This window comes from Astyanax mexicanus, chromosome 7 (genome assembly GCF_023375975.1).
Source record: "Astyanax mexicanus isolate ESR-SI-001 chromosome 7, AstMex3_surface, whole genome shotgun sequence".
NCBI classification, from domain to species: Eukaryota; Metazoa; Chordata; class Actinopteri; order Characiformes; family Acestrorhamphidae; genus Astyanax; species Astyanax mexicanus.
In genome coordinates, this window is record NC_064414.1 from 2121306 (window position 1) to 2145206 (window position 23901).

Here is a 23901-nt window from a genome sequence, read left to right on the forward strand (position 1 = left end):
GGATATGTGCTCCTTAGGGCTGGACGATATTGTAAAAAATATTTTTTTCCAATATATGCGCGATTCTCGATTACGATTTGTAAGTTAGTTCTTACATAGTGAACATCTTCAGTTTTTTATTGTAAACAAAAAGCACCATGTGAAGTGATGCACAAGCTATTGTTTTAATAATAATTGTTTTAAATAAGTATAGTACAGTAGATATATTGTATTTTAGTATAGAATAGTAAGCAGCCCATTTAAATCTTAAATGCAGATTTTCTATTAAACACTTAAACACATAAGCTTCTTGTATTTCAGGGTATATTATCTCAGGGTAGATTTACTGTATCATAATATTTATGATGATATATGTGTCTGATCAGAAGATGCTGAAAATAAAAATAACTCACTTACTTAATCAATCATTTTAACAATATTATAATATCTCAGGGAAATTTTACTGTATTATAATATTTCAGGGTAGATTTACTGTGTTATAATATCTCTAGGTTTTCTGTATTATAATATCTCGGGGAAGTTTTTTCTGTATTATATATTATGATGATGATGTTCAGACAGTAGAACAGTACAGTATATTTTCAGTAGACTGAGCCTCATGGCTCGTTTGCATTTTACGGCTACCTGTGATGTTAAAATTGCGTAATGTCGTTACTGAGATAACGATGAACAAGAGATATATTGTGCAGTCTGACCATTAGATCTGCAAACACACGGGTGGACTTTGCTGCCCAGCAGTTTGACCTTTAACTAGCTCAGAGTGTTGACCTGTGAGTTTCTGAGAGAGAGTTTGCTTCTTTCTTTCTTTCTTTTTTAAAAGCATGCTAAATCAGTTGTAATGGTGCAAGCTTGGAAATGTTTTTTTTTACTACTTTTTATAAAAACAAAATTCCTCAATTTCTTCTGTTTAAAAATAAAATATATAAAAAATATTTTTAGTGGTTATGTAGGTCAGCTGTGGTCTCTAACATAAAAACTATGATCTTAAAGCTGGTGCAAAACACAAGTAAAATAATGTTTGCAGTAGCAGCTTATAATGACATTTGTAGCAAAACTATGTCAAGAAAGAAAATAACTTGTATTTCTGTATTCCTGTATTTGTGAGCAGGAAAAAAATGACTCGTTATTAGAGATGGAATGATCGATCGGCTGTGTATTAGTATCTAAAGATTTTCAGCCAAAATATTTTGAATCAGTGAGTAGCAGAGCTAACAAACACCACTAACCACACAACAAATCTAGCAGAGAGGTGAAATACGGCAAAACACGTGAACTCAACAACAGTTTACAAACCAATCCGTGTAAAACAAACACATGAACCTAGGTTCAGATTCTGGTCTAGAATTTCAGGTATTTCAGTTATTTCAGTCTTCTGTTTTTGTTTTGGTCACACTTTAACAAGAGGAAATATTAAATCCCAGCCTTTTAGCCTTTTAGTGTCGTGTCTTTGGACTATGAACAAAAAATACACCTGTAATAGCATCTCATAGTGTTATACAGTGCAATCAGATCCAGTTTACCATTAAACCAAATAAAAAGATACTGTAACACATTTTGGTCAATTTGGGCATGAATCATATGCTATAAACGGTGCACTAATAAATAAATGTGTGTTAAAATGTATTTTAGCATGTTTTATTTATTTTTTAACACAATCTTATAAAGGTCTAGCTTCTTCTTTTGTGATTTTTTGTGATTTTGTATCGTTTTGCTGTGCAGGCGTGACGCTCAGTGTGGCCTTTAGATAGTGTTGGTGTCAAATACCCATATAACAATCCAGTTATATAGTTTCAGGTATGGTGCAGTGTAGAATACCATCCCATTAACCTAGATTTACTACAGTATTATCCTGGAGACAAGGATGAGCTTACATATTCACCTACATAATGATTTCTGAACTCATTTCAGATCTAATATGCTAAAAAAACATGCTATACTAAACATGCTAAACTAAAATATACAGATACTGACATGGATGTGCAAATGCACACAAACATATACAGCTTGTCTCATATAATGATTTTAAAACAGCATAATAATGTTTTACATCCTTTTTTTCAAGAGCAAGTCATTTACATTATTAGCAGTGTTGGATTTATATTTTAAAATATATACTAAATATGTAAGAAATCATCACAAAAGCCATACATAAATATAGATTTTTAAAAAAGTGTCTGAGCACCTAAAATATGAAAATAATTTACATTATTATATGTCTATATGCTACTTGACTGTGTACTGCAGATCATAAGTACAGTTAAGTAGTCCTTAATCCAACTAATACCCATTTCTCTTTTATTTTGTTTGATTGGGCAGGTTTGAAAGAGAAGAGCACTTGCAATGATGGACATATACGACCCCCAGACCCTGGGCATTGTGGTTTTCGGTGGCTTCATGGTGATCTCTGCTATTGGAATCGCCCTGGTCTCCACCTTCTCCATGAAGGAGACGTCGTATGAGGAGGCCTTGGCTAAGCAGCGACAGGAGCTGGCGAAGACCCAACCCCAGCAGCGAACAGAGAAGAAGAAAAAGGACAAGACAGCTGAGAAGAAGAACCGCGAGAAGAAGAAGAAGGACGAGAAGCCTGGGTTAAAATCTCAGGAGTCAGAAACGGGTCTGGACGAAAATGAAGAGGCGTCAGATCACCAGGCCTCCTCTCCACTGCAGCAGACCCAAAAACCAGAGTCCATGCTTGATACAGCCCCTGCCACTAAACCTGCCCCAGCCACTGCTGCTAAAGCTGCCACTGCCACTAAACCTACCCCAGCCCCTGCTGTTAAACCAGCCTCAGCTACTGCCACCAAAGCGGCTCCAGTTCTTGCTGCCTCTTCTCCTGCACTGGCCCAAGTTTCTGCCCCCGCAGAGGCTCCAGCTGCCCCCTCTCCCAAAGACAAGAAGAAAAAGGAGAAGAAGGTGGCCAAAGTGGAGTCGGCCCAGACCCAAACCCAGGCTCCTCCTGCTGCGGTGCTGGAATCAGTGGTCAGAGAGGTTCCTGTGATGGCGGTGCCTCCAGTGGAATCCCAAAAGTCAGTTCCTGTGGTCGAGGCTTCTGCTAAAGCCGAGAAACCCAAGCTGGCAGCGCCATCCAAGAAGAAATCAGGATCAAAGAAGAGCACAGAGTCTGGTATGAGCACCCTTTATTTATATATACATATGTACGTACACTCATAGCTCAGTCCTGGTTATTGGGTATTCTCAGTTTCCCAAAATACAGAGATATAAAATTATACAGGATAAGTGTTAAGGCCTATTTTTGGTGCAAAATGTAAAAAAAAAAGGTTCTGTAAGATATGTTTGGATGAAACAAATATCACATTGCGATATTTAAAAAAAACATTTTTGCAATACACAGCATTGCATCTTGCTGCACATTTACCCACAAATGTTGCAGCTGGGCTTGTAGATCCTGCACACTAATATATTGCTAAAGGCAAACCCAAAAATGGTCCCATAAATGATTGATTGGCGATAAATCTGGCCAACAGGCATGCAAAAAAGGTGTAGCAACCTGACGGAGACATTCTTGGGACACCCTGTAGTGTGTAATGAGCATTGTCCTGCTGAGAAAAATGCCAGTTGGAACCCCTAACACAAGGAGCAATACGTGCAAGAGTGCAGGATGTCCTACATGTGTCTTCTAGGCAGACTAGGTCCTGTACCATGACCTTTGGGCATGCCAGTGCTAGTGCCAGTGCTAGTGCCAGTACTAAAAATCACAGACTCACCAGGTTGCTTTCCAAAAACACATTTCGTCACAAGAACACCCCAGAACTACAGAAAATTAGCGATGCCAAGCCAGAGAATCTCTAGAGAGGAGAATACGCACTTGAAGTGAATCCAAAAGCAACTGAGAAAAGCAGAGTTTATAACTATCTGATCAATTTTGTACTGAAATATGTATCTATATCCTCAACACAGAACTATATCAATGTTTCAGCACCGCAGACATAATGTTTTGAGGGTTTAAATTCTGGTTAGAGGAGCTACACTGACTGAATATCATCCTTTCTCTATGATTGTAGGCTGTTCTGGGAAGCGAGGGATTATATGCCGTTGATAGGTGTGGTGTGCCAGTAAGAGGTGCCAGTGTTAAGCAGTTGGGCATTAGCTGGCTAAGAATGAGTGTGGATTTAGCACTGTAATCAGATAGAGAGGGCTGTTCTGGGAAGAATTAGCTTTGTAACACATACGATTTCTCGTGGATTAATGGCATTAGGAAGCAAAACAAACCCTGCTGGCTCGTAGGAATTCGTCATCATTCCTGATGGCATTCTATTTTTGAGACCTGTCTAGACTGTTTAATCAGAAATAGCTCTAAGCACCCTAGAGAACAATTTAGAGAGCAATTTAGACACATCACTGTTAAAATTCTTGAAGAGGGAAGATTTTCATAAAAAATTATATGAAATGTAATTTTTAGAGCCCAAAATGTGCTATAGAAAAAATATATCTGTAAAATAATACAGACAAATGTCAGTCAAATAGATTTTTTGAAAGAGTTTTTATTATTTATTTCTTATTTTAGTGTCCCAAATTGGGAAGGCCAACTATCCTCCAGTAAAATGTACACTTAGCCTACATAGTTTTACTCACTGTGCTCTCCTTATAATAGAAAATCTTATGTAATACAAATCATGTGCAGTCTTCTGCTTCTTTAAACAGTGGGGTAAAACTGTAAGTTGGTCTTTTATGCTCTAAATTGCATTACAGCCCAGCTAGTGTAGCTGGGTAAAGTCCAGGGTGTCAAATGTAATGCATTTGTGAGATTTGCAGAATGTATTGATCATAAAGACATTTCCCAACCTTAAAAAACGCTTTTATTGTGGTCATTTCCATCTCTTTAGCGCTCTTTCGGGTGTAACTCTGCTATAGCTGAGGATGAAGTGTCTGTGTACCCACTGCTGATGTCCAATCATCTGCATCTCACTGCTATCAGAGGCCAATCAGCTCTCCCTCCTGCCCCGCCTCTAAACCCATACATCACCCAGTGCCCCTCCCAAACTACTCCTCCAGATCTTTTGCCTTTTCCAAATTTAAGCTGAAGGTGGAGTCAAATATTACTATCTTGGCTCTGTGCAGCTCATATTTTTCAGCTATAAAAGAAGCAGTTTGTGAGTAAACTGATACAGATCATTATAATTAATGCTGAACGCTTTATTTCATTATAACGTGATGATTAACAGCTCTGATTGCCAAGATCATGTGCTATTATGTTTTGCAGTATTGTATAGATAAATAAAAAGGGTGTGTTTTCATACGCAATTTTGATAAAAAAAAAAAAACAATGTTATTATATATATATATATCTATCTAATACAGTATTACAATATATTGAAACATAAGCGCTGTATATCTCCAGGTTCTTGCTCATACACAGCTGTATTAGAACCTTTAGGAATTCCAGGTCTGAATCACACGCTTTGTACACCATAGACACTTTGCCAGCCCATCGACATTTTTTCCACCCAGTTGTGATGTGGAATTGGGCTCAGAGCGGCTCAGTTGAAGCTGGTCTGTGGGAAGAATGATGTTCTGGCGTGAGGGTGAAGGTGTGCAGGGGCACAGGCTGTCCGTACAGTATAAACACTCCACTCGCCTTTACTATTCCTGTATGGACGAACACAAAGCCTCTCAGACGCCAGACAATAGCAGTGTATCTTCAGGCCTGTGTGCCATCTCTGTCTGGTATCCCATCGCCCATCAGCCCTGCCAGATAGATTTACCAGAGCTGCAGAGCGTCCTAAAGGCATTATTATTATTAAAATAATAATAATAATAATAATAATTATTAAGATGAATGTTAAAAGATACTGTAACCTAGAATTACTGTTTTCTAGAATTACAGCCAGCTGATTTATTGTTGTGCAATACGTATATACATATTATATGAGTCAATTAGTCTTATTATATAAGTATATTACAATTAAAAATGTAAGAAATGTGGGCTTTTACCCAATTTATCCACCCATCTACTGGGATCCCTCTATCATTTGCAGTGCACCCAACACAACTGCTGATTTATTGTTGATATACTGATATATTCAGTGTATTTCCATAATTGATCATTAATAACTCTTATTATTTATGAGAATCAAATAATGTTCATCATTCAAGTCATGTTTTATAAAGGTTTTGCCTATATCTGTAGCATTGATTCGGTCAGCTTTTGCACTGTCACAAGATTTATTTTAATCCAGTGTTGCTGCATTAATTTATAAATTTTTCACTAAGATCTTGCAGCAGCAGCATTGATGATGGTAGAGTCTGACCAACCGCTGCACAAAGCAGCTCTTCTCCATCCAGCACATCCCAAAGATTCTCAATGAGGTTAAGATCTGGACTCTGTGGTGAACTCTCTCTCAATTCATGTGTGAAAATGATAAATGATGATCTCATGCTCCCTGAACCCTGAACTCTTTCACAATTCCAGCCCCATCAATCCTGATATTGTTCATCTTGGAATATGAAGAAAAAATAATCCACTGATGGAAGAATAAACTGGTCTATATTCAGTATATTCAGGTAGTCAGCTGACCTCATTCTTTCAGCACATACTGTTGCTGAACCTAAACCTGCAGACCAACTGCAGCATCAACCAACCAACACATCATTTACTTACTTAAATACAGGTGGAGACTTTTATTTTTTAGGCCAGGCAGTGTATATTGTGTGGACTGAAAAGAAAAAATACATTGTGATATAAATGTTGGCTGTGGCTTGTCTATGTGTGTGTGTGTGTTTAGAATAGTAATCTAATGAATTGAATGCCTTTTCTCCTCTCTGTAGGGGCGACTGTGGACACTGTGGATGCTCCTTTGTATCTGCCCTACAGTACTGTGCTGTCCACACTGAAGAGCATGGTGTTCAGTGAAAGTGAGGCTCAGCAGCTCATGGAGATCCTGTCTGACAGCGCTGGAGTTCAGGACAGCTGGCACACGGTACGTACATCTCCTCCAATCAACACCCAGGAATTATAATATTTATATTATAGTATTTTCCATTTTCCCAAGAGCTCCAAGACTTTTAAAGTTATAGATATGTACTGGAAGCTTAAACTCTGTGTAGATATTTTTAGATTTTTTTTAAATTACTTTAGATCTTCAGACTTAGATATAAGGTGTTTTTACACCAGCACTATTTGGTTAAGTTAAAAAAGACTCAGGTTTGTTTGCTCTCTTTGCATGCTTTGTTTGAGCAAGTATAAAAACATTAATCACACATCCGTACTGAGACCTGTTAGAGGAGGTGATCTTGGCAATTCACTTGTGGTGAAAACGTGATCTGGTCTCGATTCGACCCACCAACAAATGTACTCCTCATTTTTGAGCTAACCGGCTGTTCAGGTGCAGTTTAAACTGATTTATTACCCAGATAATTACCCAAATAATAAACTGGGGTGGAACGCCTAACCTTTTTGCTATAATTACTTACTTGCTCTGGCGCTGGACAGCTTTGACCAATCAGAGGAGTCAACGTGCTTGCGTGGTTTGTTGGGGTGCATTTTGGTGCATTTAGGTTTTTGCCTGTGTGAAAACAAACCAAACCAAGGGGAAAATGCTTCAAGTAAATGAACTTATCATTAAGTAATTAGGTAATAATGTGTGTGTAGTGGTTACGAGGGATACCGAACTATTTACCTGATATCAATATTAATTTTAATATTAATATTAAAGGTTAATAGGGCGCCAGTAGCGGCTAGCTACAAAATTTATATTTAACCTCAGGGTGAGTTCTTGTCGGTTTCAGAAAGTCTTTGAACCACGGGAGGAACACATTTAAGTCAAGAATTGGCTAAACAAGTAATGTTTATTTAGAATAAAAGTAATACATGGATATATGCAGAATTAGATAAGGGGCATAATTCAAACAACAATTTGAGAGTGAAATTCAAGCACGCTGATGATAACAGTCTTACAACCAAACCTTCTCATCGCATATATGAATCACTCAAAACACTTTAGACCCAAACAACAGAAATGTATAAGTAGATAAAAATAAACAAATCAATACCCAGTTTAATATACCAAAGGGGAAGTAATTATGATAACCCACTAGGAGATAAACCTAAATATGAATAACTAAACCCACTATAAGAATATTAGGAGATTAAACAAGATTATAAGTGATTATATACTGCTATAAACGAACTAACTACTAAAGAAGCAAAACGCTCTAAATCCAAGCTAATTGAGTTAAACTAGATTACATTAGAACTATGGAGCTGACAGAGATCCCACCATCTCTCAACCGGGAATAACTATAACTGAAAACTTAGCAAGACTCAACCTAACCAGACCAACAGAACGCCACCAGAGAATTAGAGATTTAACCAGCGCCTCACTTTGCGTTGACCGGCCTCGGGCAACCGGTGTCGTCTCTGCCGCGAAGGGAACCGTTGGTGTCGACCGCCAGGAAGGGTAGCTCGATCCAAGTGGCCGAAGCGGGTTCTTCAGGTGGACTTCACGGTGCAAGCAGGGCTTCGGTTCCAACGGCAAGCGGGAGCGATCGCTCCGGGCAGCTGATTGATTCAGGATTCTCTTCGCGTCTGGGTCTGGTACGGCGAGCGATGTATAACGCTAAAGATGAGCGGTGAACTATAGGCAGCTCCGTAGCGCTAAGGTGTTCAATAGCTGGAAGCACCTAATTCTCTAATTCTGTTGATAATCGCTGGACTTGTGTTGGTCAGCGCGGGTGCGCTGCAAGCGCAGCTTAAAGCTAGGATCTATGACTCAAAAACTTAAGAATCACTAAGCTGAATCTAAGAGAAAGTAAAACAAAAGAGAGAGTACAAAATCCTAACTAAAACTCTAAGTTAAAAATTACTTCTAAGAAAAAAATTGAACTTAACTAAACCTAAAAAGCGCACGAACTCCGAACTGCGAACCACGAACTCCTAACCACGAACTACTAACTGAATGAACTAACATCCCCCTTTATTGGAAAACACGTTCCCTTCGTGACGTATTGGCCCTAACTTGTGATAGGTTTCCTAACTGCAAGTATAATCTCTAAAAACCCAATCAGCTCCAGGTAGGTGGAGTCTTGCCTGGACGACTCCCCCTTTTTTTTTCTTTTATTAACTTAAACCTTAACATTCTTAAATGATCAGATTAAACAATTGCTTATTTAAAATATACTTTGACATAGAAAACCCACAATTTCCCCACATTCACCCACTGTTGCATAGCATTTTAGTGATATGAATAAACATCTCAGAACTGAAATCCTAACCAGACAATTAGATAATCATAGTTGATTTTGAGGTGTAAGAATGGAAAGAAATATAACACATGACCAGGGAATACACTAACTTCCACGCATCGGACTCTTAGAAAGGAAAGAAAGAAACTCGTTATGAACTTTAAACTTATTAATTCAAGATTTGGTTATTAACCTGATTAAAGTATTGTGGAAACATGCCCTGATAGCTTTTAAGTAATTATTTTAACCAGACTGCTAGTTTGTTGCCATCCGTATTCTTTTTGTAGTTAATGTTCATTCACGTCTTAAGAACACATTTTGTTTTTAATGTTTTAACATTTTTCAGCCTTAAATTTCCTTTTTGAAAAGGCAGACTCTCTTGTGTATTTGAAGAGATAAGAACTCTGGCCGTCGTAATTCACACCTCTCCCCCACTAAGGAATGCGGGTCTCATTGCTCTGGTTAACATAATTTCAGACCTCTTTAAATCAGAAATTCACTATACCTTTATACTTTCATACTTTGTTCTTTACTAAACAGGAAAATGTATCTATATAACCAAAGCAAAGGTTAAAATTACGCTGACTAGTTGCAATAGTTCAACCAATGACAAACAAGACATAATTCTTCAGCCTGGAACCTGTAGAAGAAAATGAAGGTAAACCTCAAAATTGTTCTCTTGATTAGAAAGTGTTTCATCACATTGCTTGATACCCTGCTTCTCACAATATTAGAATTAACCAACAGTTATTTAAGTTATTGTAAAAACATATACATATGTAATTTTTCGATCATAGCCTCGTGCTCCAAGAAAAGTTCCTTTCTTCTCCTGCGGGTGGCAGTATTGTCTTGTTAAATGGTCCACGGGTCCTGGGCCAGTAAAAGGGTCATGCTGTGTGCGTGAGTGTGTAAATTAGATGTGACTGTTTAAGAGGTGTGCTCCGAAGATAGCGGATCAGCAGGTGACATGTTAATCCCCAAAGTTTATGGGTCTTTGTTCAGATGCTTTTAGCGAGACAGATGTTTTCAGCAAATGGTCGTAAAAGTCGTTAAAGTGTTATCATTCAAGGTTGGGGGGAATCACCCTCTGCTCTCCAGTGGAATTTCTTAAGTGGATCTAAGAGTGTGATTTCACAATGAGACATCAGGCTATCTGCTACATATCCCCCCCATCGGGTGATAATCAGCAGAGATCCAGGTTATCAGTCGATGAGATGACGTAGATAGCTGTGGACAAAAAGGTTACTGGGTATCTCAACTCTTACTGGTGGCATTTGCTGGTCAGTACACAACAGGCTGCATTAGCGTTATCCAAACCAGAGCTAAACCACTTCCCTTACTGCAGCTACCTGCATAGGTTCATCAGTTGCGTCCTCCTGAGTTTCCACGGACACTTCTTGACCCCCCCTTCTACGTCTCACAAATCTAACCACCTTACCCGACCATGAATCCATTTGTCTCTGTAGCTTCACGGTCTTCCTACGATAAAAACACGTTATACCAAAGGTTGCTACATACCCCAGACATACCAGCACAGCTAACAAGGTATCGGGCAATGACCAGGAGTATCTTACAGGTTGGACTGTCCATGTGGGACGTGCCTCGATCTCTTTTAAGACATTATTGATGGGGGTCAAATCGATAGACTGGGGACCCTCATACTGTATCCGACCAAGGGTGTCAGGGCTGAGTTCTAAGGAGTGGGTAGTAAAGAAATCAGACACCTCAATTTCACTCTCATATTGATCAGGTACTAAGTGGTACAGGGACCATTCCCCAACATGCAGAGTAGCCCCAGGTGGTACGTCTACCCAAAATGTTTGTTCCGGAAGGGGAATACGTTCATCGATATCATGCTGGTCATAGGACAACACCGCTTCCCGTGCCGCAGTATTTACCAACCACCGGCTCCCTACGATTTCAACCTGAGTCTCGACCTGTTGGTACCTATGAGTGACAGTGGCAGGACACTGGTCCTTAGTGAGCATGGGCTTAAGGCCACAAAGATTGCCGGCACCCTCTCGAGTGAACGGTTTACTGGGACAGAGATAGTGTATATCCTTGGACCGGGTACACATGCGCAAATTTGGGGCCAGATAAAGTCCAGGATTGATGTCTTGGTAAGCTACCAAGGTCGGAGTCTGAATTTTGATGTGTGCTTCTTTTTGCCAAAACCCAACATTTACCACTTCTTTTAAGCGATAAATGTTTTCCGCAGCTATTATAGGTAAGTTGACCAGAAAAGCTACTTCTCTATTTTCTGGATTGACATAAAGAGGTACTGCACTTCCGAGTGTATAGGCTAAATGTGCTTGGAGATCAGTAACTTCCTCTCGGGTAGCCCGACTGAGGATTTCCTGTACCAGGGTTAAAGGCACCAGATAAGCTGGTATCTTGCCCATAGCTAGACTGTCTACTGAGGATCCCACTTCCTGTAGCATGTCATTCAAAAGCATGTTAATCACTTGGATGTGAGCCATATCTGTCTGGATTGCCCGGGTCAGGGAGGTGATCGTTTGCAGAGTTTTGTTTAAAGCTACCGTGTGGGTATTGAGGACCACAATGGTACCCTGTAAAGTTTGTCCAATTGCTTGTAGCTGTCTCTGTTGGGTGTCTATTTGGTCCTTGATGTGTGGTAGTTCTGCCTGTAGTTCCCCTACATTACGGCGGACCGTGGCTAGGCCCACGGCATTAACAGCGGATGTGCCGACGCCAAGGAGTGAGCCTACAGCGGCGGCAGCAGTTAATAAACCTGCAAGAAACCGTTTGGATCTCTTTTGAGCCCCATTCAGTTCAGACTGTGTGACCGCAAATTTTTGCAGCTGTTGTAGCATGTGGGTGGTGTCTCGTTCGGCATGGCTTACTGCCTCTCGTACCCACCAATGCCCAGCCCACCCCACTTGGCGGGACCAATCAGGGAAGTTCTTTTTACATACTTCCTCCGGGTTCAGTCGTACAAACACCCTTTGGGTATGTAACCGGCAGTTTGTGATTAGTAGTCCCGAATTATCCCTAAGAACTACTCCTGAGGTAGGTCCGGGGGAGATCACATCAGGGGCCGCGACGATCGTCCCCAGCACGAGCGTCAGGAGCAGGAGAGTCCTCATCTTCCTAACGAGACAAATATACATGATTAACCTGGGTGTACTAGTGTGAACCACCAATGAAGTAGAATCTAACAGATAAGTGGCTAACAATCAGTGATATCCTATTCCCAGGCACAAAATGATGGTTCTGTTGGCTGGCTCGATCGGCAGATGTGTAATGGTACTTGGGTTGAAATTGCAAACAACAGACTACTGTATATGGATCAAAGATCAATGTATTCCTAAATTTTAAAAATGAAGTTATTAGTTTAGTTGCCAGTTGTACAGCTAGGAGTTGCTAAACACCTAGGGGTCTAGCAGGGGTTTTGTCCACCTGATTAGACTCTAATCAAGGCATTGGCGGCCCCGACTTGTCCCATAGGGCTTTGGTGTGGCTTAATTTGGTTGCGGTGTACCCACTTGCGGGTTGGCTCCTTAGAACCTTGGCTGATCTGGATCTGGTACACCACCGGGGACAATTTGTCCGTGATTGTGTGGGGTCCAGTCCAGCGAGGCATGAGTTTGCGAGCCAGCCTACCCGTATTCGATTGGGGTTTCTCGACAGGTTGAGCGAAAATGTAGTACCACACCTTATCTCCCACCTGAAGCTCGTCATAGGACGCCTTCTGATCATAGTAGGCCTTCCGACCCTGGGCACTTCGTGCCATGTGCTGTTGGGCAAAAGCAAAAGTGGATTTTAGGTGTTTCTGCAAATCGTCTATGTACTGCTGTGTTGTGTAGGCAACTGAGGTATCTGTTCCACCTGGCTGATATAACAGATGTAGCGGAAGTGTCATCTGTCTGCCTGTCATCACCTCGAATGGAGAGACGCCGGTGGAATCGTGAGGAGTTGCCCTAATGGCCATGAGTACCAACGGCAATTTCACATCCCAGTCGCGGTGATGCGTGGCCACAAATTTCTTGAGGATGCTGACCACTGTGCGGTTAGCCCGTTCGACCTGACCAGAGGACTGGGGGTGGTAGCTCACGTGCAACTTGGCTTTTACACCGAGGACGTGCCACATTTGTTGCATGACTTCTGCCGTGAAATGAGTACCTCGATCTGAGTCAACCCTACAAGGAAGACCAAACCGGGTGAAGATATGATTAACCAGGAGACACGCTGTGGTTATAGCGGTGTCATTGGCGGCTGGAAGACACTCCACCCACTTGGTGAATGCACATGTGACTGTGAGGAAATATTTGTTCCCTCGAGCAGACTTTGTGAGCGGGCCCACCCAATCCATTTGCAGATCCGACCACGGGAAGGTTAACCCCTTTCTCTGTAAGGGAGCCCTGTGCAGAGGATTCGCCGGCTGGAACTGGCAGCACACCAAGCATCCTTTAATGTAACTAGCTACATGCTCCCGCATTCGTGGCCAAAAGGCCACCTGTTTGAGTGTCCTATAGGTTTCCTTGATCCCTTTGTGACCTGCTGATGGAGAGTCATGGGCGTGCCCCAACATTACCCCCCTGTGGCACGGAGGCACCACGAACGCAGGAGAAGTGTGGGTCTCAGTGACATGAACAAGCAAGCCCTTGACCACCTTCAAGAATGCATGGTTGTCCAAGAGTTGTTTAAGCGGAATTGATGCCTCCAGCATTTGGCTGGTTATGGGATTGTTGGTGGGATCAAGTAAGAAAGCCTTAATAGATTTGATGTCGGGGTCTGCGTCTTGTAGCGTGATCAAATCAGCATCTGTGATTTCTGGATCAATGGAGACCGCAGCGCAGGGTGGGATTTCTGTTGTTGAGGTTTGTTTAGCTTGTGCTCTAGTCACGGCTAAAACAGTGGGGTTGGGTTGGGTTGGGTATTTCAACGGGTCAAAGACCCATGAAACTCCTTCCAAGGCACCTCTTTTGGCCAGTGAATCAGCTTGGTCATTGTATGTCTTGTCTGTTCCTGGGACACGTGAGTGTCCCCTCACCTTTTTCCAGTAGACAAGCATGTCGTGTCGAACTACCAGGTAGTCCGCGGCTGTGAACAGCTCTGTGTGTTTGACTGCTTTCCTGCCAGATGTGAGAAAACCTTTGGTTTTCCAGATTGGCAAGTGACATGTGAAACTTAGACGTGCGTAGTTGGAATCTGTACAGATTAACAGGGTTTTTACCCCCTGGTCGATAGCAAGTTGAATTGTGATGAGTATGGCAGCGATTTCGGCATACTGAGAAGTTTGTGATCCTAGTTTGAACTGTTGTGGTTCGCAAGGGTTGTCATCAAGCCAGACGATTCCTGCACCGGCTTTGAGGCCTTCTTGGTCATGTCGGAAAGAGCATCCATCTACGTAGACCGTGGGAATGTTTTCACACTCCTTGGGGTCAAAGTAACGATGGTTTGTGGGTTTTTGGGAGGCGAGATTGGGAATGGGCGTTGATGTGGCCGGTATGTCAGTTTCACATCGCTGACATGCCGCCAGATCAGTGCCTAGAGGTAATCTCAAGTTTTGCGCATAGCGCACCTCAACCTCAAAACTTTGTAGTGCCATTAACCAGGAGGCGACTCGTGCGTTGGTGACCACACCTTCTCGAATGCGCTGGCTGTTGAGAAAGACCACTGGCTGGTGGTTTGTTTCTACAATGATCTTTTGTCCCCCAAGGTAGTTGGAGAAGTGTTTCACTGCCCAGACCGTGGCCAGAAGTGCTTTCTCACAGTCAGAGTATTTGAGTTCTGGAGCCATCAAAGCTTTGCTTGCATAAGCTACCACTCTCTTGTCTCGATCGTGTACCTGGTATAGACCAGCACTCACACAGTGTTCGGAAAACCCAACTTGAAGGTAGAATTCTTTGCTGTGGTCCGGATAGGTTAAACAGGGTGCCGATGCCAGTTTGTCTTTGAGGGTTTGCATGGCTTGCGCCTGGGCCTCACCCCAAATGAAGGGTACATCCTGCTTTAACAGCTGGTACAGTGGCTTGGCCAGTTCCGCAAAGTTTTCAATGAACTGGCGGGAGTAGTTGCATACCCCCAAGAAGCTGCGAAGGGCGTGGATGGTTTTTGGTTCCGCGATATCCACGATGCCTTGGGCACGACATGGTTGCATGAGAACACCATCTGGACCGACCAAAAGGCCCACATAATTGACCTTAGTTTTGCACCACTGACATTTGGCTAGGGATATTTTCGCACCTGCTTTTGTGAGCTGATCTAGCACATGATCAATCTCTTCCAAGTGGGCATCGAGAGAGTTGTTCCGGATAAGAACATCGTCAACATAAATCAAGGTTCCTCGTTCTCTTGCATCAGGACAAGCTTTGTTGAGAAAGATGTTGAATTCAGCTGGTGAATTGGAATATCCGAATGGGCAGCGGGTGAATGTAAATTGACGGCCGGCGAATGTGAATGCCAGTTTGTGTTGGTCTTCCACATGGACCGGAATGGTCCAGAACCCCGATGCCACATCTAAGGTTGAAAAATATTTGGCATCTCTGACCCTAGGGAGTTCTTGCTCCAATTGGGTCATGGGCCATCTAGAAAGAGGGACCTGGTCATTTAGGCGGCGATAGTCAATAGTCAGACGCCATTTGCCATTGGGCTTCAACACCGGCCAAAGTGGCGCAGAGTAGGTGCTGTTGCATGGTCGGATTATTCCTTTGTCTAAGAGATCATCTATGATCTCTTGCACCGGCCCGTATGATGCAAGTGGAATCTTGTATTGGCGAACGTAAGCAGGAGCAGCGTCGGGATGCGTCGGAATACGAATCATATGGATGTGGGTCAATCCACAATCCATAGAATCTTGAGAGAAAGACGCGCGATACTTAGTCAGCACTGTTCTGAGCTTTACACGCTCTTCGTCTGATTGCAATGCATCCGCATCTAACAGCATTTGCTGTAGTTGCTTCTCAAACTCTGTTTGAGTTGAAGGAAAACTGTCGGCCTCCTCCTTCTGCTTCACCAGGACTGTGTTAGTGCCAGGTGATGGGACAGAATCGAGACTAAGGACAGTGACTGTATCCAAGACCATTTGGTCCCTGTGGGTCAGATCAATGCGGTACAACGCATCTTCATTGGTCTCCAAGACAGGAAAAATAGCAATTGCCCCAGACGGTCGGGTGTATAATGTCTTGGACTCTTGCTTTGGGAGCAACTGCTGAGGAATCGGACCGATGACTGGAAGCCGCAGTTCAAAGTCATGAAATTTGGTGCTAACCAGCCAACCCAGTTCTGTGAGTTGGGGAATCACTATGTCCTGGGTTGTACAATTTTGAACGAACAAGTAGACTGACCTAGCACGTAACTCCACAAGAGGTGTGGCTTCCACGGTCAGACCAAGATCAAAGAATCGATGTGAGGGTTGGAACAGTGCATGGGGGTGACATAGTTGTTGTCCAGGTAGGATGGTCAGGTAGAGGCCGATATTTTTGGTATTTGCCGGTAGGGTGATGGCTTGGTTGTTTGCCACCTGACAAACTTCAGGTATGGTCTGACCCGAGTGCAGATACTCTGGCTCAGGGGAAGAGCCATCTGCCTGAGTGTTTGTGAGGGACCAAAGGATGTTATTGATGGTGTCTACCTGAACATCCAACCTGACCAACACGTCACCGCCCACATAGATGGAGTGAGGTAAGTCTGGGACCACAAGGAAAAGCTGGGTGAACTCTTTCTTGTTCCAACGGACAGTCAAAGAACAAGTGCCGACTGCTGGCAAGGTGGGTTGAGGAACGGGCCCAAGCGGAAAAGCTCCCTGGGATTGAATGAAATGAAAGCTAGCATGGGTTGCCGATAATGAGTTTACTAAGTCTTGGCTGACTGCGGATTTGTCCGACCACAGGGCGATGACCACGTCATCCACCTGGAAGTCGTCCAATGTGACCCCCTTCTCCACTCTGGGACAATATTCCCCAAGATTTTCAGATGGGACCATGGTACACAAGAAGGTGTCACGTTGTTCCAAGACTGAGCTTGGAGGCCAAGAAGGATTTGTACACTGTGAAACGGCGGCTGTAGGCCCTTCCTCAATCTCCATAGGAACCACGGGGTCGATCAGTTCCTTGCATGGTTGGAAATGTCCACAAAGACGGTAGCACTGGATCTCCTCCTCACGAGAGGGAAGAACAGGAAGGGGTTGCCGAACCTGCGCCCAGATCTTAAGACCTTGAAAGTCGATAAGGGGCTCGAACCGATTAAGAAGATCTTTTCCTGCGAGGAATGGGATGGACTCCAAGGGAGACACATGAATTGGATGAACAACAGTCACGGGCCCAATCGTAAGTTGAATTAGGGCCATCGAATGTATGGTGATGCCCGTGTGTGAGTAGGGCTGGATATTGAGAGAACAGTTACTCAGCTGTATCTCCCTATTCCGTCGCCGAGCGGATGCCCGCACTCGGTTAAAAAGGGACATGGACATCAGTGTGATGTCTGATGCCGTGTCAAGAAGAGCATCTTGCACAAATTCATCCTCCAAAGTAGTAGCAAGATAGAATTTTCTGGCCACCCCCCTTTCGCTCAGATGGCCCAAGAACTGTCGGAAAGGAAGCTCCCCCCGAATTAGAAATGGGTCTTCTTCCTTGAGAGAGTGGTCAGTGTCTAGTTCCACAACTAGGACTGCACTAGGTGCAGTGTCTTGGGCATGCTCCCAAGTAGCTCGTTTGGGGTCTTTTTCATGGGGAGCAGTGCTCGACTGCTCCTGGATGTTGCGCCCTTGGTTGAGGTTACCCCTTTTCTCCTTGCGCATTTGGTTAACCCATTGCAGGATTAACTCAAGATCCCCTGCCTCCAGGCCGTTAAGGGTTTTGTCAAGTGATGATTTAGGGCTTTTTGCAGTCTGGTTTGGTCCAGAGTGCCTGTTATTCCCATGATGGTGTGGCCTGCCACCACGTTGATGGTGGGAGGCTCGACCTCGATGGGGTCTGCCCTGGCCGCGATTCACCTTATAAGTAGGTGAGCGGCGTCGCTGTGGATCGACCTGCTGACTTTGGGCTGGTTCTTGTCTATAGGGTCTGGACCCGTGAGTCTTATCTGTTCCCTGGAAGCTGTGCTTCCCCTCTAGTTCCATACAAGGGTTACTGGCTACTGCAAGGACCTCGGAGTCGGTTTTTTTACCCAAACTTTGCTGAACTTTTGCAAAACCTCTAAGAGCTAGATCTCTTAGCTGCCGACTAGTCAGGGTGCGGGGACAAGCCGAGACACCTAAATGGTGGCTGGTTGAAGGATGGAGGTTCTGGACAAACAGGACCTTGAAATTTTCGTCCTCCTCCATCTCTGGTTCATTCTTGAAGCCAAAGTAAGCGCGCCTGAGGCGATAGTAGTACTGTTCGGGGCCCTCCTGCCTGTTCTGCCTCACCGCGAATGCAGCAGAGAGGCCTAACTGGGTTGAGAAGCTAGAGAATTCTGCCACCAATGCTTGGCAGAGAGCCCTATAGTTCCCCCTTACGTGTGGTGGTTGGCGTTCAATGAAACTGCTAACGTCGCGGTTGGATGTTATTTTAATGAGATAGATTCTGTCGTCTATGGTGGCCAGAGGGAAGCGCCGTAGATAGTAATCAATGTCATTTAGATAAAGGTGGATATCATTAGGACAGCCAGGCTTAGGTTCAAACCGGCTGATATTGCGGGCAACTTTATCCAAATCTCTATCTGAGGGCGTTATGGGCCTGGCCATATCTGCATTTGTTTGGGGTCGTTGGGTGTGTTCAGATTCGACCCAGCCAAACAGGGTCCGGTTCACCTTTTTGGGGCCAGCCGGTTCCGGTTTGACTCTGATGGGTGATCGAGGAGCTTCAGCTCCTCCCTGGTAACCCATGGAAGTTACGGGCGTAGGAGTATGTACCTCCGTCTTAAAGAGATGTGGGGTCGCTGGTCTACCCTTTGTTGGGCTTACCTTTGGCCCCCGGGAATATGTCTCATCCCGTTCTAATTTGAACTCTGCCAACTGCGTTTCTGCATCCCTTTTTTCTATACGAGCTAATCTTAAAGCACTCATAGCCTGTGTTAGTTCAGCCTCGAGTTCGGTCTGCTGCTCCTGGGCTTCCTCCAGCTTACCTCGTGACTGGATGGCAAGCTTTGTGGCTGTTTCGGCTTCTTCCTGCAGTGACTTTACTTTATGTTCAAGGGCTTCTTGTTGGGATTTTATCTCTGAACCAGTATTATGCCATTGCGCCAATTCGTCCCTGAGTTTTTGGTTAGTTTGCTGGAGAGCTGTACAGTGGTTAGTAGCATGTTGCTCTCTCTCTTGTGAGAGTTGGAGTTGTCTCCAGAGTATGAGGGACATTTTGTATACGGTGTCTATTTGTTCTTTTATTTTAAGGGATTTAGTTAGGTGGTCGTCCACACAGCTAGTCATCAAACTCTGAAGGTGGGCATCATCTGCCTGTTGCACGCCTTCAGCATAGTCTGGAATGCGGCAGCTTACTAAATCAAGAAGAGTGGCTTCTACTTGGTCCACCGACTCAGCCTCGCTGAGGAGCGGGGACCCTGCCTCTCTTGGAGAACTCATTTTGACTTGACGAGGGTCAAGCGATGCGAGCTGTATTGGAAGCCAGTCCCGGATGGGTGACTTAGCACTGCTGCTGAGATTGGAGGGATTGATGCTAAGGTAACAAACTTTTGATGCGTAGTCCCTAGTGAATCTAATAAGCCCAAAAGTGTAGTTTTTTTTTTTTTTTTTTCAATGGATAGTTATTATTTTAATTTTATTTGGGTGACCTTGGATAGGTATAAGTTTTAATAGTTTGCATGAAAATTGTCAAATACCTATTAGTAATTAATTAATTTATTAACTAGATGGTAACTGACAAGGTTTGAATGACTGTGGATGAATTAAAGATAGCACTGCTGTCACCAAACACCACAGTCAACTCCTGTCAAAAACCAGCATAGAGCGGATGTATGTATGTCTATGAGGCTTTGATTTATTTAGAAATTCAACAAAGTGACTCAGACAGAGTCTAAGCTACCTTCAGTATTAGCGAGCAGATTTTTTTTATTTTTTTATTTTTTTTAATTGATTAATTAATTTATTTATTTATTTATTTATTTATTTATTTTTTTATGGCCAAATAGGATAAGGATTATATGCCTGTATTTAGAATAACAAGAAGAAGTGGATAAAATGCTTGACAAAACAAAATAATGAATGGCTACTATGGATTACCTAAGTAACAGGTATTTATAGCAACAAATGATTATAACCTGAATGTTTAAAATACTGGATATTATGGTTATCTCAAATGATTATATTTAATGTAAGCAATGTGAGTAGAACAGCTGACAAGCAAGTTAGCTTTGAGGGTTGACACTATGTTTGAAGTAGGGTGGCTACATAGAACAAAATATTGAATTATTACAATTGAGTTATCTAACTGTATCTATTTGAAGTGAATTCTAATTTGAATATATACTTACTAGTAATTAAGAATGGAAATGGCACTTACTAGTATTAATAATAACTAGGACGATACAACATTTAAAATATAACAGTAACCAAGCAAAGAAAGCAGGGGAAGAGGATATCTCGATTAAGGTATGTCAAAACTCATATGAAGCCAACACCAACCACACGTAAACACAGTTTACTACAAGAATTTCCCAAAATAGCGTATAAATGAACTGCAACCCCCTTTAACCTGAGTATTCACCCAAACGACCAGAAGAGGGCAGTGTAGATATAGCTTTACCCCTAGAGGCACGAAAAGGTAAGACAGCCTTGAGGCAAGATGTAGCTGATACAGTTGACCACGAGATGGCAACTAGAGGCCACTGGTGGGGAAGGCTCCGCCTACCGGTGACACAACTGAGTCCCGCCCCCTTGAGTGGGAGGACAAACCTCAGCTCCTGAGAGCTCAGTTGCTTTCAAGCTTTGTGGGGAACACAACGGTCTTGCTGACCTTAACACAGAGACACAGAGAGGAACACAGCACGCAGGAATTTACTTCACACAGTCTGAGTCAAGCGGGGCTTCCGCTGAGGGCGTGATCCTCGCCCGTCGCGTTTTCGCGACTGTAAACCTCTCTACCACCTAAAAGGATAGCGTTACGCCGCGGTTTGCAAAGCCGCGGGGCACACGAGAGGGTCCCAGTACGACCGGGGTGCGGAAATCCGCGCACACGGGCCGTTTAAACTGGGAAGCGGGTTTACTGCACTGGAAATCCGCAGCTACAGCAACCTCGCTGAGGCCTTTACAAATAGCGCTGATATAATTCACGTGATAATAGTTGTCGGCTGAGCCTGTTTAGATACCCCGGGTAAATGTAAAGCACCAATAACAGTGATAATGAAAGCAGACGCACAGCGGCGTCTACAATACACACACGCGCTCACACTGATCAGCTCTTTGGCGAGTAATATGAGGCGTTTCACAAGTGATTACCAATGCTCTTTAAAACACATACACATAAAGGAGTTGGATATATATAGATGTATATAGATGTGCGCGCACACAGACAGAGGAGTGACCCGGTTAGCTTTCGCCAGCCCGCTGGCGTTTTACTAACGCGGAACGTAAGGTTATAGATATTTAATAAACACAACACACCAATACGTTTTCTTAACTCCGTGCTTTTCTCCCGTAGATCAGAGATGTGACGTTGGCCCCGCGTCGGCCGCGCCAAATATGTAGTGGTTACGAGGGATACCGAACTATTTACCTGATATCAATATTAATTTTAATATTAATATTAAAGGTTAATAGGGCGCCAGTAGCGGCTAGCTACAAAATTTATATTTAACCTCAGGGTGAGTTCTTGTCGGTTTCAGAAAGTCTTTGAACCACGGGAGGAACACATTTAAGTCAAGAATTGGCTAAACAAGTAATGTTTATTTAGAATAAAAGTAATACATGGATATATGCAGAATTAGATAAGGGGCATAATTCAAACAACAATTTGAGAGTGAAATTCAAGCACGCTGATGATAACAGTCTTACAACCAAACCTTCTCATCGCATATATGAATCACTCAAAACACTTTAGACCCAAACAACAGAAATGTATAAGTAGATAAAAATAAACAAATCAATACCCAGTTTAATATACCAAAGGGGAAGTAATTATGATAACCCACTAGGAGATAAACCTAAATATGAATAACTAAACCCACTATAAGAATATTAGGAGATTAAACAAGATTATAAGTGATTATATACTGCTATAAACGAACTAACTACTAAAGAAGCAAAACGCTCTAAATCCAAGCTAATTGAGTTAAACTAGATTACATTAGAACTATGGAGCTGACAGAGATCCCACCATCTCTCAACCGGGAATAACTATAACTGAAAACTTAGCAAGACTCAACCTAACCAGACCAACAGAACGCCACCAGAGAATTAGAGATTTAACCAGCGCCTCACTTTGCGTTGACCGGCCTCGGGCAACCGGTGTCGTCTCTGCCGCGAAGGGAACCGTTGGTGTCGACCGCCAGGAAGGGTAGCTCGATCCAAGTGGCCGAAGCGGGTTCTTCAGGTGGACTTCACGGTGCAAGCAGGGCTTCGGTTCCAACGGCAAGCGGGAGCGATCGCTCCGGGCAGCTGATTGATTCAGGATTCTCTTCGCGTCTGGGTCTGGTACGGCGAGCGATGTATAACGCTAAAGATGAGCGGTGAACTATAGGCAGCTCCGTAGCGCTAAGGTGTTCAATAGCTGGAAGCACCTAATTCTCTAATTCTGTTGATAATCGCTGGACTTGTGTTGGTCAGCGCGGGTGCGCTGCAAGCGCAGCTTAAAGCTAGGATCTATGACTCAAAAACTTAAGAATCACTAAGCTGAATCTAAGAGAAAGTAAAACAAAAGAGAGAGTACAAAATCCTAACTAAAACTCTAAGTTAAAAATTACTTCTAAGAAAAAAATTGAACTTAACTAAACCTAAAAAGCGCACGAACTCCGAACTGCGAACCACGAACTCCTAACCACGAACTACTAACTGAATGAACTAACATCCCCCTTTATTGGAAAACACGTTCCCTTCGTGACGTATTGGCCCTAACTTGTGATAGGTTTCCTAACTGCAAGTATAATCTCTAAAAACCCAATCAGCTCCAGGTAGGTGGAGTCTTGCCTGGACGACTCCCCCTTTTTTTTTCTTTTATTAACTTAAACCTTAACATTCTTAAATGATCAGATTAAACAATTGCTTATTTAAAATATACTTTGACATAGAAAACCCACAATTTCCCCACATTCACCCACTGTTGCATAGCATTTTAGTGATATGAATAAACATCTCAGAACTGAAATCCTAACCAGACAATTAGATAATCATAGTTGATTTTGAGGTGTAAGAATGGAAAGAAATATAACACATGACCAGGGAATACACTAACTTCCACGCATCGGACTCTTAGAAAGGAAAGAAAGAAACTCGTTATGAACTTTAAACTTATTAATTCAAGATTTGGTTATTAACCTGATTAAAGTATTGTGGAAACATGCCCTGATAGCTTTTAAGTAATTATTTTAACCAGACTGCTAGTTTGTTGCCATCCGTATTCTTTTTGTAGTTAATGTTCATTCACGTCTTAAGAACACATTTTGTTTTTAATGTTTTAACATTTTTCAGCCTTAAATTTCCTTTTTGAAAAGGCAGACTCTCTTGTGTATTTGAAGAGATAAGAACTCTGGCCGTCGTAATTCACACCTCTCCCCCACTAAGGAATGCGGGTCTCATTGCTCTGGTTA

At 42.9% G+C, this 23901-nt stretch overlaps 2 protein-coding genes across 5 annotated transcripts in view; one reads left to right on the top strand and one right to left on the bottom strand.

The window, feature by feature from the left end:
* Window positions 1-23901, top strand: part of LOC103024402 (ribosome-binding protein 1) — a 42875-nt gene that overhangs the window by 594 nt on the left and 18380 nt on the right. For all 4 annotated transcript variants that reach the window (XM_022685258.2, XM_022685262.2, XM_022685261.2 and 1 more), the window contains exons 2-3: window positions 2317-3124; window positions 6787-6938. In XM_022685258.2, the coding sequence (XP_022540979.2) occupies window positions 2341-3124; window positions 6787-6938 (936 nt within the window). In that variant the 5' untranslated portion in view covers window positions 2317-2340. The remainder of the gene's footprint in view (window positions 1-2316; window positions 3125-6786; window positions 6939-23901) is intronic.
* LOC125803011 (uncharacterized) lies at window positions 10054-23445 on the bottom strand. The gene is made up of 2 exons (XM_049481706.1): window positions 22577-23445; window positions 10054-12312 (listed from the first exon to the last, which is right to left on the bottom strand). The coding sequence occupies exon 2, from the start codon at window positions 12306-12308 to the stop codon at window positions 10524-10526; it is 1785 nt and encodes a 594-aa protein (XP_049337663.1). The 5' UTR covers window positions 12309-12312; window positions 22577-23445; the 3' UTR covers window positions 10054-10523.